Source organism: Notechis scutatus, chromosome 2 (assembly GCF_049901735.1).
Source record: "Notechis scutatus isolate UNSWTSFEM ecotype Mainland chromosome 2, rNotScu1.2, whole genome shotgun sequence".
In the NCBI taxonomy this organism is placed as follows: Eukaryota; Metazoa; Chordata; class Lepidosauria; order Squamata; family Elapidae; genus Notechis; species Notechis scutatus.
In genome coordinates, this window is record NC_142010.1 from 248,913,403 (window position 1) to 248,931,410 (window position 18,008).

Here is an 18,008-nt window from a genome sequence, read left to right on the forward strand (position 1 = left end):
ATTTACAGCCTGGTTTTTTTTTTCCAGCCATGTTTGGCAAACGTTTGCCAAAAAAAGGATAAGGGCAACTTAAAAGTCCCCTAACAAATATTTTGTGCTTAAAAAATGATTCAAGATTAGAATGAAAAAGAACACCCTATTTAAGGTATTCTGAAGCTTAATACGATTTTTCCAAGGTGCAATTTAAACCATGTGCTGTGTTATACCTCTACCACCCATCCAGCATGTTTGATGCCAAGATTGGCTGGAGCTTAAAAACACCATGATGGAGAAGGCTAGGTTAATTTAGAGCTACAATATATACCAAGACATTCTTTGTATAATTTTTAGAGGCAGATCTTGGATGAAGTAGGAAGATCAGTATTACCTGATGTTTGGTCCTAGAAAGAAACACTTCTAAAAAAAAAACCTCTCTTGGTGACATCTGTTTACATATAACTAGTCTTCAGAGAGATTCAGAAATGACTCACAGATTTGCTGGAGTTCTAAATCGCTCTGAAGTTCAGGAGAAAGTGAGAAGATAAGTGCTTCATCTCTCTTCCTTTTCAATTCTTGGTACATATCAGAGAATTGGGGAAACAAATGGTCACAAAACACACATATACGAAAAGCTGCTGAGAACTGAGCTTAACCATAACAGACAAGCTTCTTGTAAATCATCTCCCTAAGTACAAAGCTATGAAAGAGGATAGGACACTGCACAAAGTTTTCTAGCATCCACATGAGGAGGAGTGACGTCAGACTCAATATGGCTTCTACTGGACAACCCTGATTGAGATCAATTATTCTTCAAATTAAGAATCCGCTTCTACAACAATTTCCTGAATAACTGGGGGAAAAAATCTTACTGACATCAGATAACTATGCTGTACATTACTGAATGGACTATTATTATCAAGTAAATTTATTGCTCACTTTTCTGCCAATAAATTTAAGGCAATGTATTCAGTTTCTCTGAATTTTCCCTCACCTGTGTAGCTCAGGTCTTGAATAAACCTATTTGCAATGGTTGCTGTTTATTAGAGGAAAAATATTTCTTGCTGTAAATTGGACGGTTTGTATTGTCTGATTCAGCAACCTCCCTTCTAAAACATCCCAACTTAGGGACCTTGCAAATGTACTGGAACTAGCTACAGAATTCATAGCCATTTTTTTGCCTGGCACTAGCATCTGTATAAAAAGACTCAGCCCCTGAGATTGTGACGATTTTATGGGCAACTTTTCTTCAGAATTCAGCTGGATAAAAGCAGCATTTCTGCAGTAATTTATGAATTAACCTTATTTAACCTGGTGGCGAAGTCCAAGAGAGAGGGACTTTGATCCATATAATCCCAAAGCAGCATAGCTATGCTGGCTGGGAATAATGGAACTGAAATCCAATACATTTGAAAACTTGTAGGCTGAAGAAAGCTGTATTAATACTTCACTCTCTGTAACTCCAGAGAGAGTTACAGAACCATTGGACAAATTATGGAACACCCATCTCATCCTATAGATAATATACAGTATTATAGAAAGGAAAAATAATTTTAAAAATATACACAAAAATGTCTATGCAAATGACCATTCTTCCTTCTCAGTCCCATTCCAGTGGAGAATGAATGTGATAAAAAGCAGATTAAAATCACTATACAGGTAGTCCTTCAATATGACCGTAATGGAGCCTGTTCATTATGGTCATATGTCAATGGTTGTAAAATCAGCCTGTCATGTGACCGATCCGATTCTACCACCTTTTTTTGCGGTGGTAGTTAAGCCATTCACCACAGTCGTTAAGTAAATCCATGGTCATTAAGTGAATACCGCAGTCGTTAAGCAAAGTAATGGTTCACTATGGGTGCGGTTTTCCAAAACCTGGAAGTGCTGGTTTTTGGGAAAACTATCATAAAAACACAGTCACATAAGCGTGAGATGCTGCAAACAGCCATAAATGTAACCGTGCTGTTCAGCATCCAAAGTTGGGCACATGACCACAAGGTGGCCTGATTGTTAAAACTTTGAATCTAGGTCCTAAGTTCTCTTGCTACTAAAAATAGAGGAGTAAATGGAGGCACTCTTCCACCTGAAACAAGATTTATAACAAACAGCACAACTATTTTGAAACATGAGTCACAAAATCTTTCCCATTTTGGACTCTAAAATATCTGTACATTATGTAACTCAAGAACCTGCTGTGTTTTCATGACAACCAAGATCTATTGTCTAAGATGGTTGCTTCACTCTGCCCATGGTTAATAACAACACCCATTGTCTTAAAAAAGCTTTCACCTTAACCCTACAGATATTTGGGACTATCACTCCCATCATTCCCAACCTGAAGTCCAATACATGACGCGGATACATTTAAAGGTAGCTGTTACAGGGTCTAGGACAGGGCTCCCCAAACTTGGCAACTTTAAGACTTGTGGATTTCAACTTCCCAGAATTCATAGCTGGCTGGAGAATTCTGGGAGTTGACGTCCACAAGTCTTAAAGTTGCCAAATTTGGAGACCTCTGTTCTAGGACAACTTGCAACAGCCAACTAGCCATGGTCAAATCACTGCGGGACAACTCATCAAAGCCAAATTGCTTTCGGTCAACTTGCCACCACACAAGAGTTACACTAATATCAAAGAAATGGCAGAACAGAATCATTAAAGAAAGGATGCAAAAGGGAGGACAAAATGAAATGTGAATGACAAAAATTAAAATAATGTTTAAATTAGCTTAAGTAATTAAACTGAATAGTTGGAGTTGTCCTGCAGCAAATTGGCCATGGCAAGTAGGACAGGGTTAGTTTAGCTGGCTGTGGCAAGTTGTTCCATTCTGGCTGTTACAGACACTCAATCCATTTCCCATTTTCTCTCCTCTTAAACATAACAAAAGGATAAGTAGGTCCTGTAATGCCATATTATGATGTGGAGGAAGCCTTATTTGGGAAATTTGAAGCTACATTAGAGCTTTCAAGTTCAGGTCACTCAAAGATATAATTTCATTTCTTCATCCAAACAGAAACTGGACAATGCAGCACAAGCAAATCCAGAGCAAGTGAGAATTAGCCAAGAACATGGTTCTGTAAACAAAGTGAGCACGCTCGGTTTTTCAGCCTCAGACTTTGCCATAAATTGCCCAGAGTCATCTTGTCTTGGCTGCTTCCTCCTTTCCAACCCACTCATATAATTCAGAGGGCTTTTCTTTTATCAAGGGACTTGAAACTGTAAGCTATTTTGAAGTGTCCAGTGGAATCAATTATTTCTGTAGCTTTCAGCATTAGAACTATTTATATTATTTTAGTCTTTAAAAAAAGAAGAAAGAAAAACACCACACACTTTGCATGAGCTATCAGAATTCAAACTGGAACACAGCTATCAGGATGATGAGGATGAAGCGCCAGATTGACACAAGTACTTTTTTTTTTTTTTTAAAGCAAAATTAATTTTAATGTTATTCAACAGACACACATTCCACATCCTACACATATCTAAAAGTGAATTAGCCTCAAGGCAAAAAGAGTGGGCTCTATTTATTAAGGCAGTGCAGGGATCCAGATCTGAAGGGAAAACATGATTTGGAAGATTCTTGTTGAAAATATCTTAAACCAAATACATTCCTAGGCCTGTGTGTCAGCTGCAGAGGGAGCTGTGGGAGCCCAAGAATAAACATACCTGTTGAAGATGTTCCTGGTAGGTGCTTCATATGCTCCCAGGCATGCTCCATATCACTTATGTTTCTGCACTTATGCTTATTAAATTAGAACTTTTGCATGAGGCTAGTTTGAATGCATAAAAGAGGAAATGCTAATGGAAGAACACTCCCCTAACCATCAAGCCTTCATTTCTATGTCTCTCTAGCTCAGTGTTTCTCAACCTTAGCAACTTTAAGATGAGTGGACTTCAACTTCCAGAATTCCCCAGCCAATCATGCTAGGTATGCGGATATAGGCTCCACATATCTTAAAGGTGTCAAAGGTTGAGAAACATTGCTCTAGCTACTTATCTCAGTGGCTCCACTGTGTTATTGGGTAAATAAGGAGAAAGGTAATATTCAAAAATATTCTGGAGGTAGGGAAGGAACCAAAAAATGGCAGAAGATCATCTCATCTCATTTGAAAACGTGTCTCATTTGCTCTTTCAACGAGACTCCTTTTCACTTTACAAGCTATTGTTCCAACTAACTTTTTCCAGAATCAAATCTGAGGAGGATCTATCCAGTTTGGGCAACCAAAAACTCAAGCTAAATATAAACGGGATCTAATCTGGCTCCGTCACTGGGACTAGAGGTTTAGGTCTTACGAGCTTTCGGAGTCATCCTGGAGTCCATCCTCAGGGAACTTCTCTCTCACCAGAGAAGTTCCTGACAATGGGCTCCAGCACAAGTCCAAAAGCTCAGAAGACTGTGGTCCCAATGACTGATCCAGATTGCATCCTGTAACATTATCCTGGGGCATGTATACATGCCTTCCTACATAAATATAAATGATCTGTTCAAATATAAGTGGGTCATCTTTTGATGGCCAAGTACTCTAATGCAATTAGGGAGAGAGTTAAGGACTGTAGCAGTTGCATCATGGCTCAAAGGGGTTAATTCCAACTTCTAATTCCAAGATTTTCATCCCTACTCCTACACAAACTTTTCCCCACTAGCAGGGATCTCTTTTTTGGTTGCCGTTGCTGTTTTGAATTGTCCTATGACTATTTCTCCTTACATCTCAAGTTGCAAAGGGATGGGAAATGAAGCTACCCAATTTTCATCCATTTAGGATCATAAAAGTTAGTAGTGCTAAAGTAGAGAATCTGGTGGTTCAACCAAATATCCTTAACCAACATCCTGATATCAATTCAACAGAGAAGGTGAAGTCAACTTACGCAGTCTTGCCTTCACTGTCATGCTTGGTTGCATTGGCTCCCTTTTTGCCCAAAAGGGAAGCCACTTTCTCCAGATCTGCATTCTCCACAGCTTGGAGGAGTCGGTCATCATTCTTATTCCACTCATGGGTCTGTAAAAGAAAAAAAAAAGTTTCAGGGGATTAAGAAGGTGAATGAAGTATTCCTTAAATTGTACTTAGGTTACCTGTTGGCTTCATCCTAACCCTAAATAACCCTGGCCTGCACATGTCCTTGCATGGAACAAAATTGTCATGAGAATGACAACTGTCCCTCTTTCATATTTATCTCTGGTTATGCTAATCACAATGGTTAGAAGTTTATTATAATGAATCTTGGTTTGATTAGTAAAGCTTGGTTTTGGGAACCCTTTGCTTAATCTTCCTCTTTATGTCCTTAACTTTGTATAAAGGTACTTATTTTAACCTGTAGGAGTTTTTAATTGGGGAGATTATAGGAACTGACCGTCCTGGGTGACTAAGTATGCAATCTAAGCATTGATTTTTCTCTTTCTTTAAATCCATTTCTTTTTTAAACTTTCTAGACTAATGATAGCAATGGGACATCAACTTAATTTGATGTCTTCTTGGGTAATTGCAGAAAATTGTGCCACAGTTATTGTTAGCTGAGCATTGAATTTCAATGTAGCAATTTGGGGAATCATCAAGGACCATAAAAAACGTTTGAGCTAATTAGCTATACATCCCTATCTTAAGGTTGCACAGAACTAAATCATAATAAAATTACTTCCCCACAATTTGTTTACAGGCAGTATTTGGGAAGTCGTGGTACTGCATTTTTGAAAGCTGAATCTTGCAACAAATCTGATATATTTTTTTATCTTTTGACCCAAAAGAATCCATGGGAAGTAGATTGCCAAAACATGTTAGAGAAGAAACTTCCCATGTACTCTGGCCTTTCACAAGTTGGTCCACATGGAAAAGTTAAGGGTGGAGATGCCTTTGTTTGAAAGCATCTTCAGTTCACAAAAACAAACATGAAACCTACATTAAGCTCAACCTTCAGAAAGAAATGAGCCCTTTAGTGCCTTGATCCAAGTTGGGTTTTCTATAAACAGAAGGCAATGCCAATCTTTCATATGCAGAGACGTTGTAAATATTTATACTAATATTTCCACCATCACAACATTCAGTGAGACAATATTATTTGACAGTTTGGCTTGACTTTAATCCATAAGGGAGTTTCCATCACTACTAATGAACTACAGATTCTGTTGCAGTTGCAACAGAAATGAACTACAGATTCTGTTGCCAATCCTGCGGCTTAAACACGAAAGCCAAAACCTGAAAATGAGAACGTTTTTTGGAACAAGATACTATGACTCAGCTGCTGAGGTTCGTTACCTCCAACTATTAAAATGTACAGCAATTAATGAGCTCTTTGCTAGAATTTGGGTACCTGTGTGAGGAAGTCACTCTAGCAGAATATTCTGTGACTCTTCAACCTGCTTCATTCATTAACTTATCCGCTGCAAGACTACCTAATTCCATATAGCTTATTGAGCACTTTTGCAGCCCCTCAACCTCCATCAATGATTCTGCCAGTTCTAAAACATGTTCTATATTCTGGAACAACTTGCGACTTGGGAGTTAAAGTTGGCCCTCTTTTTTACAACTAGTTTAAAATAAATCTTGCTCCAAGTTTCCCCCCCCAAATGCTCACAGAATTCGTACTCTATTTTCAAATGTGTTAAACAAGAGCTTTGCTTTTAGACTATCTAAGCCACTGGGATTAGGGGGCACATAAATTTGCCAGATATATTAACCCCAAGACAAAGATAGTTGTTTTCTTTTATTTTAAGGAAGTCACATATTCTCTCCAAAAATGAACCAAGGAACATATTTGCTATTATTAGCTTGGTGACCAGAACATCACATGTATTGGTTATAAGGGAAAGCCTCTCATTTTAAATGAGAATACAGAGAATTGTTTTCCTACCATTTGAACATCTTCATGTCTGATGGAAAACTCAACAGCACTTTTGTGCAGCTGTTGATAAAAATAGGATCGCCAACGTCCGATGAAGGATACGGCACAAGAAGAAAAAGTCTAATGCAAAGCAAGCATTTGTTCTCTTAAGCTTTCAGAAGCCACGGAAGTTTTTAATCAACTCTGATGCCAGAAAGAAAGAAAAAGGACCCAAGAGGAGTTTGCTAGTGCTTGCATTTGCTCTCAGTCCTGTACTCTACAGGCAACCTTAAAAGCTCAATTGATGCTTCCAAACTACCACTTTGCTAGTACATTCCTTCACATCTCTACTACAACTCTGTTTCTAATTGTTAATTAGACAAAACAGCGCATCTTAGAGCAACAACGTTTGAATCAAGGTTCTGTACCACAAATGGGTCAAGTCAGAGGTGTCAAACTTGCGGGGGAAGGGGAAAAAGTTGTGACACTTCAGGTATCATTGAGGGTTTGACGCCCTTGGGTCAAGTTAAACAAGCAAACAAAATCCAGGACCTGTTACTCCCCTGGAATTGAACTGAATTGAAATTTCAAGGATCTTCAGACCAGTTGTGTTTGCAAACTTGTGGTTGCTGCAGGGACCACTGTGGTCAATGGCAATCATGTGATTCTGATTTCTGGCTTTTCCTGTCATTTTCCTACAAGCAAAGTTATTGGAGAAGCAGCAGGAAGTCAGACATCACTTCTGCTCCCGTTTCCTTTTTGGCTGACCATGGTCCTTCTGTTTACCCCTTCAGGTAAATAAATATGGACCAAGAATGACCCAGCAGGTTGTAGGTTGTCTAGTGTAGGGTATCTCTATTTACATCTAAATAAATAAAATTGGAAATTTCCTCTTTGGAAGGTCTTCCCAATCCCCACAAAACCCCAGCAGATTGAATCTGTTTGGTCTTCAAGGAGCTGGTGGAATGTTACAGCTAGGTTCACCTACAGCAGCGATGGCAAACCTTTTCGGCACTTTTCACTCTGGAAAAATAGAACTTCCGGATTCTAGCGTGCATGCGCACCCAACGATCAGCTGGCCGGAGCGCATGCGCAGGCCGGTTTTCAGCACGTGCGAAGGACAGCTGATCGTCACGCACAAATGCACACCAGAAACCCAGAAGACAAACAGGCAAGGCCACGCGTGCCAGGTGACATAGCTTCACATGCCACTTTGAGCACACATGCCATACGTTCACCATCACGGACCTAAAGAATCTTCAAGGAATGATCCTCTAAACATCCTCAAGATTCTGGATAGGTTAGGTAACCTATTTGGGTATATTTTAGTTAGGAACATGTAGTTTTGATTTACAACTAACCATTTCTGACCAGATACTATAATAAATGTACTAAACTGGAAATTGGAGTTGATTTTCCCAGCCTAGGGTGTAGCCTTATTCATATACCAGTCTGCCAAGTATATCGCCTTATCATTTTTTTCAAGGAAAAAAAAATGAAAAGGACTCAAGCAGAGCCTTGTCCTCAAGAGAGAAGCACAGAATCACGGTAGAATGTATTCACGCCAAAGTTTAGTCATTGTAAATGACTCACCTTGGAAATGCATAACAAAGGGTTGACTGACTTACTTCCGTCTTACCTCTTACTTCTGTCTTACTCCTGTGTCAGTACCTTCGGTCTTGTGATCTTCCCCAGCTAACTTTTTGTCTAGCACAGGGGTCTCCAACATTGGCCACTTTAAGACTGGTGGACTTCAATTCCCAGAATTCCCCCAGCCAGCTATGCTGGGAGTTGAAGTCCACCAATCTTAAAGTGGCCAAGGTTGGAGACCCCTGTGCCAGCAGTTCCATATTTAATCATTCTTTCTTCTATAGAATATCTTGAAATTAAAATTATGGAGCAACTTATTGACCAAGATGGATACTTGTGGCCTGAGGATTATATGGAGCACCCTGTTTATTTTTATTTTTTGAAAAATGGTGGAAGTTTAAAAATTTTTAAAAATACAAAATATATGAAAAGGCATGGTAAATGTTACAAGGATGTATTGTACATAGTCCTCGGCTTCTGACCACAATTGGGGTCAGAATTTCCATTAGTAAGCAAGGCAGTTATTAATTTTAAAATCTTTTTTTGCCGTGGTTGTTAAGTGAAAGTCACTACCGACTTCGTTTGTCAAAAGCTGGCCGAGGTCACAAATGACTCTGGAAAGCAGCGACAATTGTAAATACAAGCTGGTTGCCAAACACCTGAATTCTGATAATGTGACCCTGGGGATGCTGCGATGGTCATAAGTGTGAGGACCAGTCATAAGTCATTTTTTTCAGTGCCGTTGTAACTTTGAATGGTTGCTAAACAAATAATTGTAAGTTGAGGACTACCTGCACTTGTTTTTAGAAAAACACAAACAAAGCTACTCATTTCACACCAACTGTGCTTCCCTTCCCATTCCAGCAACAAAATATTGGTTACCTCTCAGACATTAAAAAGGTCTTGATTTAAAGGACAGCCTCCTATTTTCATGGCCTTTTGAATCCTGATAAAATATTATTAACTAGATAACCATTTGAGTGTCTAGTTGAAGACTAGTAGTTCCACTTTCCATGTTTCAGCAAGAAGAAAAATCCAGAATTTCAAAACTGGAGGTTATAAAGATTTTAGACAGATATCACAAGCCAGGGCTATTTACTGAACTGGCAGGCTGCATTATTTTAGTTCACAGTCAAGTTATCATTTGATAAGCACTTATCAATGGACTTTGCTCTCTTTCTTGTTAATTGTCTTCAAGAATTTCAAGAAGGCAATAGTTGTAAATGCCAGCTTTCCAAACTTGATTAGCAATGCCTCCCGGAAGTCAGCAAGGGTCAACAAACTAATTTACAGTTCTCGGTCTCTCTCGGTCTCTCTCTCTCTCTCTCTCTCTCTCTGTGTGTGTGTGTGTGTGTGTGTGTGTGTGTGTTCACCTATGAACATAGGTGCCCATTCACCTATGAACTTGTAAAACCTCCTATAAATTCACTGAGACCTTATGGAATTTGTCTACACTACAGATATTTTATTTCATTCTTGTTTAATGAAGATCAATAACCACTTTTTAAAGGTTACGGTTTAGAAGATACCAAGTTGAAGAATCTTGCTATAAATAAACAGGTATTATATCTAATCAATCACCCATACTTCAAACAGCAGTGACAAGACCATTATCATTTTACATTATCACTTTACAGAACAGGTTGACTTCATGATGGGAAAAGTTCATAAACACTCAATTATCTGCTGACAGTGTTAATTCATTACTGAACAAGCAACGTGGTAAATTGACAGCCCATATTAAAAAAAAAAACCTTCACAGAAGTATTAGATAGTAACTTAGCAAAACAAGACACACCAAAATCCCCACAATTTGGCCCCAATAACCAATTTCCAAGGACTGCATATCAGTTGAACCAATCATTCTTATATCCAAATTAGGGACCAGGATTTTATATGAGTCTATTTAGTGTGCAATATGCTTATTATTTGCCCCTAGAGTTGCTTTATATGTGCGCTGCCATAAAAATGCCAGAAGTCAATAAATCAGTAAAATGTGGACATGAATAATGACCATGATACTGATGGGTAGCCAGTATAAGTAGTTCTCAATGTATGACTGTAATGGAGTTTGCCCATTATGGTCACATGTCATTAACAGTCATAAAATAGGTTGGTCATGTGATCAATCCAACCTTATGATATTTTTTGTGTGTGGCAGTTGTAAAGCAAATCAACGGTTCACTATAGGTGTAGTTTTGTCAAAAACTTGGAAGTAAATTCTGGTTTCCAGCAAACCATAATAAGAACGCAGGGGTGGGATTCTACCGATTCGGCCTGATTCAGGCAAACCGGTAGCTCCTAAGATCAGCTGTGAGTGAACCAATTCGCTCCGATGATCAGCTGTTGGGCCCGTCTGCCCGCCCCGCACCTAGTCTGTGCTTTATTTCCGGGTTTTCCAGCTCAGCTGATTCATGTGGCACAGCAGATTGCTGCGCCTCAGCTGTTTTACACACAGGGCTTGCAGCAGAAGGTGAGTTGTAAATGCTGCACATGCGTGCAAAGCACGCACTCACTGAACCAGTTGTTATACCAGTTGAATCACACCCCTGTAAGAATGGAGTCACATGACCGTGGAACACTGCAAATGGCCATAAATGTGGCAATGTTGCCAAATGCCCGAAGTTTAGTAATTTGATCGTGGAGAATTTTACTTGGAATTCAGGTCCCTTTTTTGGGTTGGTTGTAACTTTGACAGGTTGTAAGTTGAAGGTACCATTTATATCAGAGACTACCCAGAATCATACTATATTTCTGCTTTAAAGAGGTGGCCCCTGCCTGGATCTGACCTCTCTCATCAGCAACATGAATGTCTGTATTGTTCTGGAATGGGAGACCCGTAGCGTCCTTGGGTTCCATTTATTCACCTTTCAAGATTTTTGGTCACTTGGAAATTTGCCTACACATACACACACACACACACACACACACACACATACACAGTACACAGTTCAAATATGTTGATAACTTTTCAAGGCAGTGTTTCTCAACCTTGGCCACTTGAAGATGTGCGAACTTCAACTCCCCAAATTCCCCAGTCCTGTCTCCAAATGGCCACAGTTGAAAAATCCTGTTTCAAAGTGTCATAACCCGCAGTTTGACAACTCCATTTGTAAAACATATGGGACCTGATCAGCCTTCCGCACATGGGCTGAGAATTCTGGGAGGTTTTTCAGATAGACCGTGGTTCTATCACATGATTTCTGAAGGCCCTGCAAGAGCATATCCCATTCTCTCGTAGCTTTGCGGTCTCCAAAAATTGAGCGAGAATGGGGCATGCATTCTAGAATAGTTATTGCATATTGAATACTGGCATGTCACCAAAACCACGGTGTGGCATCTTTGACATGTGTGTCACAGGATCACAATCACCGACTTAAAAACACCCTTCAAATCTGACATTGAATATTGCAAAAAGTGACAGCAATTACCCCAGCTAAAAAACCCTAGCAAAATTTGCTTTGGTACATGCCAATTATTAGTTTGATCTTTCCTGTTTTAGATTTGATTTATTGAATGATGATTTTAATCCTAAAGGATTTACACTGAGATTTCTGATTCAGTATGTTTTTATAGTTTTCTGCTTACCATTATTCTCGTTGACTCATTGAGATTTCTATTTTTTGCTATGCTTGTAACTCTATGTACATAATAATTATACAAGGCTCAGAGATTTATTTTATAAGGCATTAATTTTATTTATCTAATCTCTTAAAGAATTAAACATAATAAACCATGCAAGATTCCCCACCTGCTGTACAATTCATCTTAAGTGGGATACTGCAAATGCTTTATTCTGTTACATCCTAAAAGACTGAAATGAGAAGGAATGTGTTTATAAAATAAGACTTCCTCCAAAGTTGAATTATGGAAGCTGAATTACACTTAAACAAACAATTTGGCATGTACTCCAAGTTCTCCTCAAGCTGCTGTTGAGAGCTTATGTTTGTGGAGGCTCATTATAAAAGCTTAAGTTGTATCTTTAGAAGGTGCTATAGACATTAACTTAGCAACATGGAAAATGTCAGAACATTCTATGAATAATTAACTGTTTTCAACAAAGTGACTGGGAAATATTTATCTCTTCCAGTTGCCCCAAAGCCAAAAATTATTTGTATATAAATATACATAAATACATTCTTCTTAGTATCTAGTAAATGGTCTAGAAATCTAATTCTCCATTTTAAAACTCAATCTATCAACATAAAAATAAAATGTCAGGATTAATAATTATTAGACAACTTGTGAGCCATGGGGTTGTTTCAGAGATATTTCATTACCTAAGCAAGGGAAACAGAATGACCAAGGGCAAAAATGCAGTAGGAGTAACCTCCAACTCTTCCTGCCAACTTGTTGTAGCTGACGGTGTGACTACTGTAAACTGGCCTGTAAGAGGACTACGATGGGACCAGTCAATCTGATCTCTTGGGGGGGGGGGGGCTGAAGGATGGGCCAGTCTACCTAGGGCTAGGGCAGGATTGGTCCACTGAACCTCCTGATGGTTCATGGCAGCACTGAAGCAGCCACAAATTTGCCAAATTTCAATCCCATGAAAGCCTCAGATTTTGGATACACCATCTCGCTCAACTGAAGATTACAGATGAGCACTAGAGTTTTAGAAGCATAAAGATAGATATGTCAAGCAATGTAATATATAAATGAGAGTTGCCCAGGATGCTGGAAGACCTCATGGAGATGGCATTCTGGTTAAAATCAGGAAGACTTAGTTTTAAAGAAGATGCTCCTAAATGTCATAATGACAAATTAATTAATACCTCTTATCAGAGCACAAAGGAACAATACTGTATATTATGCTAAAGTCAGATTATGGCAGCCTGAGGTTCTTTGCTCAATTCAAAGATCTTGTTATGACCAATCTGCCCCTTACTTGGGGAAAAAGAGAGGCACTGGGAGAATCCTCCTGACCTCAGTTGTTGCTTTCTTTAGGCGCACTCCCATCGAAAGGACAGGGCTTCTAATATTTGCAGTCTTATGACCCTCCAAAGTGATTAATGAATTGGAGTGACTGCTGCAAAGCTTTTTATATTGAGTATGGAAAGGGTATTAAGAAATCTAAAAATACCCAATTTACTTAAAAAAAAACCCAATCCTATTCCTGTTCAGTTCCTGGCCTAGTTCTTCATCCACCAGTAAGTAATTTTGGTGAATAAAGAAAGGAAGATGAGTATGTTACTTTCACGTATTTTATATAAATGAGAGGGGAAAAAATACTAACTTCAGAATGTGGTTTACATCACTGAGCAAAACCCTTTCCTATCTAATATGATTTAGAAGTTTTCAGAATAGAATAGGAATAGAATAGAATAACAGAGTTGGAAGGGACCTTGGAGGTCTTCTAGTCCAACCCTATGCTTAGGCAGGAAACCCTACACCATTTCAGACAAATGGTTATCCAATGTCTACTTTAAAACTTACAGTGTTGGAGCATTTACAACTTCTGGAGGCAAGTTGTTCCACTGATTAATTGTCCTAACTGTTAGGAAATTTCTCCTTAGTTCTAGGTTGCTTTTCTCCTTGATTAGTTTCCATCCATTTTCTTGTCTTGATAGTAGTATATTATTTTTATAGTTGAAAATGAGAGCAAAGTTATGGAAGCTGATTGGATCTAGGAATCTAGTAAGAGATTTTCCACCTGTACTATAACCGAAATGAGTGAACCACAGTTATGCCATTTTAAAAAATGCATAAAGAAAAAAGAAATCCACAAAAAAGATAAGGTGAGCTCTTCGTTGGCTTTCCCACACCCTAAAGTTAAGATAGCTTAGTTCATTTGTGAAGGGACCCATGATTCTATGATTATTGTAAATATGAACAATTAAGACAATGCTTTTGTAACACAGTTTTCAGTTTCCAAACTATTCTTGCTGGTTAGAACTTGTTCCCTTCAAAGAAAAATCAAATGCCTCAGACATTTATGTGACAACTTCTCCATGTTCCCACATGTACACAGCAGAAAAGATCCTACAAAGGTTAAAAAAAAAAAAAACACCCACTAGAAACTGCAGTCCAAATCGTAGGCTGTATGCAACTTGAAGACTGCAGAAGCAGCTAGACAGGTTGCCGAAATTGCAAGTCAGCAACAAAATGATTGGTGATTTATCTCCAATGCTTTGCAAGAAAGGACAGGCGCAATTACTGTCATCACATACAATTTATCTTTCCCAGCGTGTTGGGAGGTAATTAACCTCCCCTGTTTTATTACTTAATGTATGACATATCATACAAGGACTAGCAATATATATTAACATTTCACTTAGATTAGTAAAACGTAATAAAATTTAAATGTTAAAAAAGGTCTATGTTCAAATACCAGTGTCTAGGCTATCTAATCATTGAAACACAGCATCATTTAAAATTAAAAAAAATCAGATACTGCCCTCAACTTTAGAGCCAGTCATGATGTGATCTACAATTTATGTGCAATCACACTGAGCTGAGGATATTATGCCCCATGTAGAATGCAATGCAATGCAATGCAATGCAATGCAATGCAATGCAATGCAATGCAATGCAATGCAATGCAATGCAATGCAATGCAATGCTCCAGAACAGAACAGGACAGAATTCTTTATTGGCCAAGTGTGATTGGACACACAAGAAATTTGTCTTGGTGCAAATGCTCTCAGTATACATAAAAGATACATTCGTCAAGAGTTAAGAATCATCAGGTACAACACTTAATAATAGTCATAGGGTACAATAAGCAATCAAATCATACTAGGAAACAGTCAATATAGATCGTAAGGATACAAGCGACAAAGTTACAGTCATACAGTCACAAGTGCGAGGGGATGGGTGATAAGGAGTGATGAGAAGATTAACAGTAATAGTAGTGCAGACTTTGTAAATAGTTGCACAGTGTTGAGGGAATTATTTGTTTAGCAGAGTGATGGCTTTTGGGAAAAAACTGTTCTTGTGTCTAGTTGTTCTGGTGTGCAGTGCTCTATAGCGTCATTTTGAGGGTAGGAGTTTATACAGAGAATCCTAGCAGATGCCGGGTGAGGTGTGAATCCTCTGACGTGGTACAGGTAGTCCTTGACTTACAACCACACCTGAGCCCAACATTTCTGTTGTTAAGCGAGATGTTTTTAAGTGAGTCCTGCCCCATTTTACGACCTTTCTTGCCACCGCTGTTAAGGGAATCACTGCAGATGATAAGTTAGTCATCCGGTTGTTAAGTGAATCTGGCCTTCCCATTGACATTACCTGTCAGAAGGTCGCAAAAGGGGATCACGTGACCCTGGGACACAGCAACGGTCATAAACATGAACCTGTTCCCAAGCACCCAGATTTTGATCACATAATCATGGAGACGCTGCAAAGGTGGTAACTTTGAAAAACAGTCATAAGTCACATTGTTTCAATGCCGTTTTAACTTTGAACGGTCACTAAATGAACTGTTGTAAATCAAAGACTACGTGTAGTTCAAAGCTTGGCATCTTTTTTGTGGGGTTATTTATATGTCCATTTGGCATACAAGCAACCCGTTTGGGTTTCCATTGGGAATCAATGTCAAATTTGTTGTACAGCTGTTCTGCAAGTGCCAATGGGAGAGTCCTGGATTCGAGTCTTCTGGCTGATAAATAAATGATGTTTGGCGTGCACAAACTCCCCCAAAACATGTACAGGTAGTCCTTGACTTACAACAGTTCACTTAGTGACCGTTCGAAGTTACATCACAGAAAAAAGTGACTTATGACCATCTTTCACACTTATGACCATTTCACCATCCCCATAGTCCACATGGCATACATTTGGATGCTTGGCACCTGGTTCACATTTATGATGGTTGCAATGTCCCCAGGTCACTTTCTGTAACCTTCTGACAAGCAAAGTCATTGGAGGAACCAGATTCACTTAACAAACCATGTTAGTAATTTAAGAACTGCAGTGATTCATTTAACAAGTGTGGCAATAAAGGTCGTAAAATGGGACAAAACTCACTTAACAAATGTTTCACTTCACAATGAAAAATTTCTCACTTAACATAATTTTTTGGCTCAATTGTAGTCGTAAGTTGAGGACTACCTGTATTTTCATAAAACACTATTCAAACAGATCTGTTTGTATTGTATTTTATAGGGGCTCATCAATAATCAATCCCCAAACTTCTTAATCTATTCTATGTTCTCCCAATGTATGCCTTTATTCTCTCTACAAATCTTTGGAGAAGATACTGAAAATTTAACAATCTGTTTAGTAAATGCTGTTTAAAGTTAGCACAATTTTTTGCAGCTGAACAGGAAACACAGACAAAACTGGAATTGTGCCACAGGCATGGCAAGACATCCTCTAATTTTAATAAAATAAAATAAAACGTGTCAGTTCTTCAGTACTCCTACAATACTGCTTAAATCTTACTCTGGATTTTTGTAGCTATGTGCTTTTCCATTGCAAAAACAAACAATCACATATTTGCAGCAAATCCTACCCAATTAGCCTCTCACTAGGAGTGGGAAATTGCTGGTTTGAATAAAAGGAAGGAAGGAAGGAAGGAGGGAGGAGGAGGGAGGAAGGAGGAGGAAGAAGGAAGGAAGGAGGAAGGAAGGAAGGAAAGGAAGGAAGGAAGGAAAGGAAAGAAAGAAAGAAAGAAAGAAGAAGAAAGAAAAGAAAGAAAAGAAAAGAAAGAAAGAAAGAAAGAAAGAAAGAAAGAAAGAAAGAAAGAAAGAAAGAAAGAAAGAAAGAAAGAAAGAAAAAAGAAAGAAAGGAGAGCAGGGCAAAAAGCACCACATTAGACCACCACATGACTTTCTAAAGGCTGAGTTTTTCATTATCCAATTCCACTGGCAAGACTTCAAAACCACAAATATTTACATGTTTGTTTCTTTATCCCTTTCTGGACTTCAGAATGGGATATTTGGCTTAAGTGATTTTGCAGACCATACAGCTAGCCTTGGCAGAAGATGCCAAAGATCACATTTAAATTATATCATCAGTCTCACTGCTTTGATATACTCTGGTTATAAAAAAGACCACCAAAGTATTACAAGGTCAACAAATTAAAAATATACAGATCACAGTTATTAAGGCTTAACTGTATTAAGTACAGTTCAACATTATAACCTGTAAGTAAACTTACAGAATTTTTGAAGCAAGAATCATAAATTATTACTCACTGCGAGTAGCTTTGAAATGAGGTGGATGGCAAATAAATTTAATAAATAATTAAAAATAAATCTGCTTCCCAAAATAACTGAAGTCTACAGATCTCCTTCATAAAATGACCGTACAGGCCCTTTTAGTAGTCCCTAGTCTACAACCTCAGTGTGAGAACTTATTTTTTTCTGCTAAGGATAGGTAGTCCATTAACAGCCCAGGATTTCCAATTAGATTCACAGAGTCTCCCACTTTAATCTTAATACAGGTCATCCTCCACTTATGACCACAATGAAGCCCGAAATATCTGCTGTTGAGACATTTGTTAAATAGGTTTTGCCCCATTTTATGACCTTTCTTACCACAGTTGTTAAGCGAATCACCACAATTGATATGTTAGTAACCAGATTGTTAAGTGAATCTGGTTTCCCCATTGACTTTGTTTGTCAGAAAGCCACAAAAGTTGATCACATGAGCTTGGGACACAGCAACGATCATAAATATTAACT

The 18,008-nt window shown here is 38.5% G+C and overlaps 1 protein-coding gene across 3 annotated transcripts in view; it reads right to left on the reverse strand.

Annotated features, from left to right (window-relative positions):
• Positions 1-18,008, reverse strand: part of RAI14 (retinoic acid induced 14) — a 117,725-nt gene that overhangs the window by 39,509 nt on the left and 60,208 nt on the right. For all 3 annotated transcript variants that reach the window (XM_087958531.1, XM_087958529.1, XM_087958530.1), the window contains exon 3: positions 4,846-4,976. In XM_087958531.1, coding sequence (XP_087814657.1) covers positions 4,846-4,976 — 131 coding nt within the window. The remainder of the gene's footprint in view (positions 1-4,845; positions 4,977-18,008) is intronic.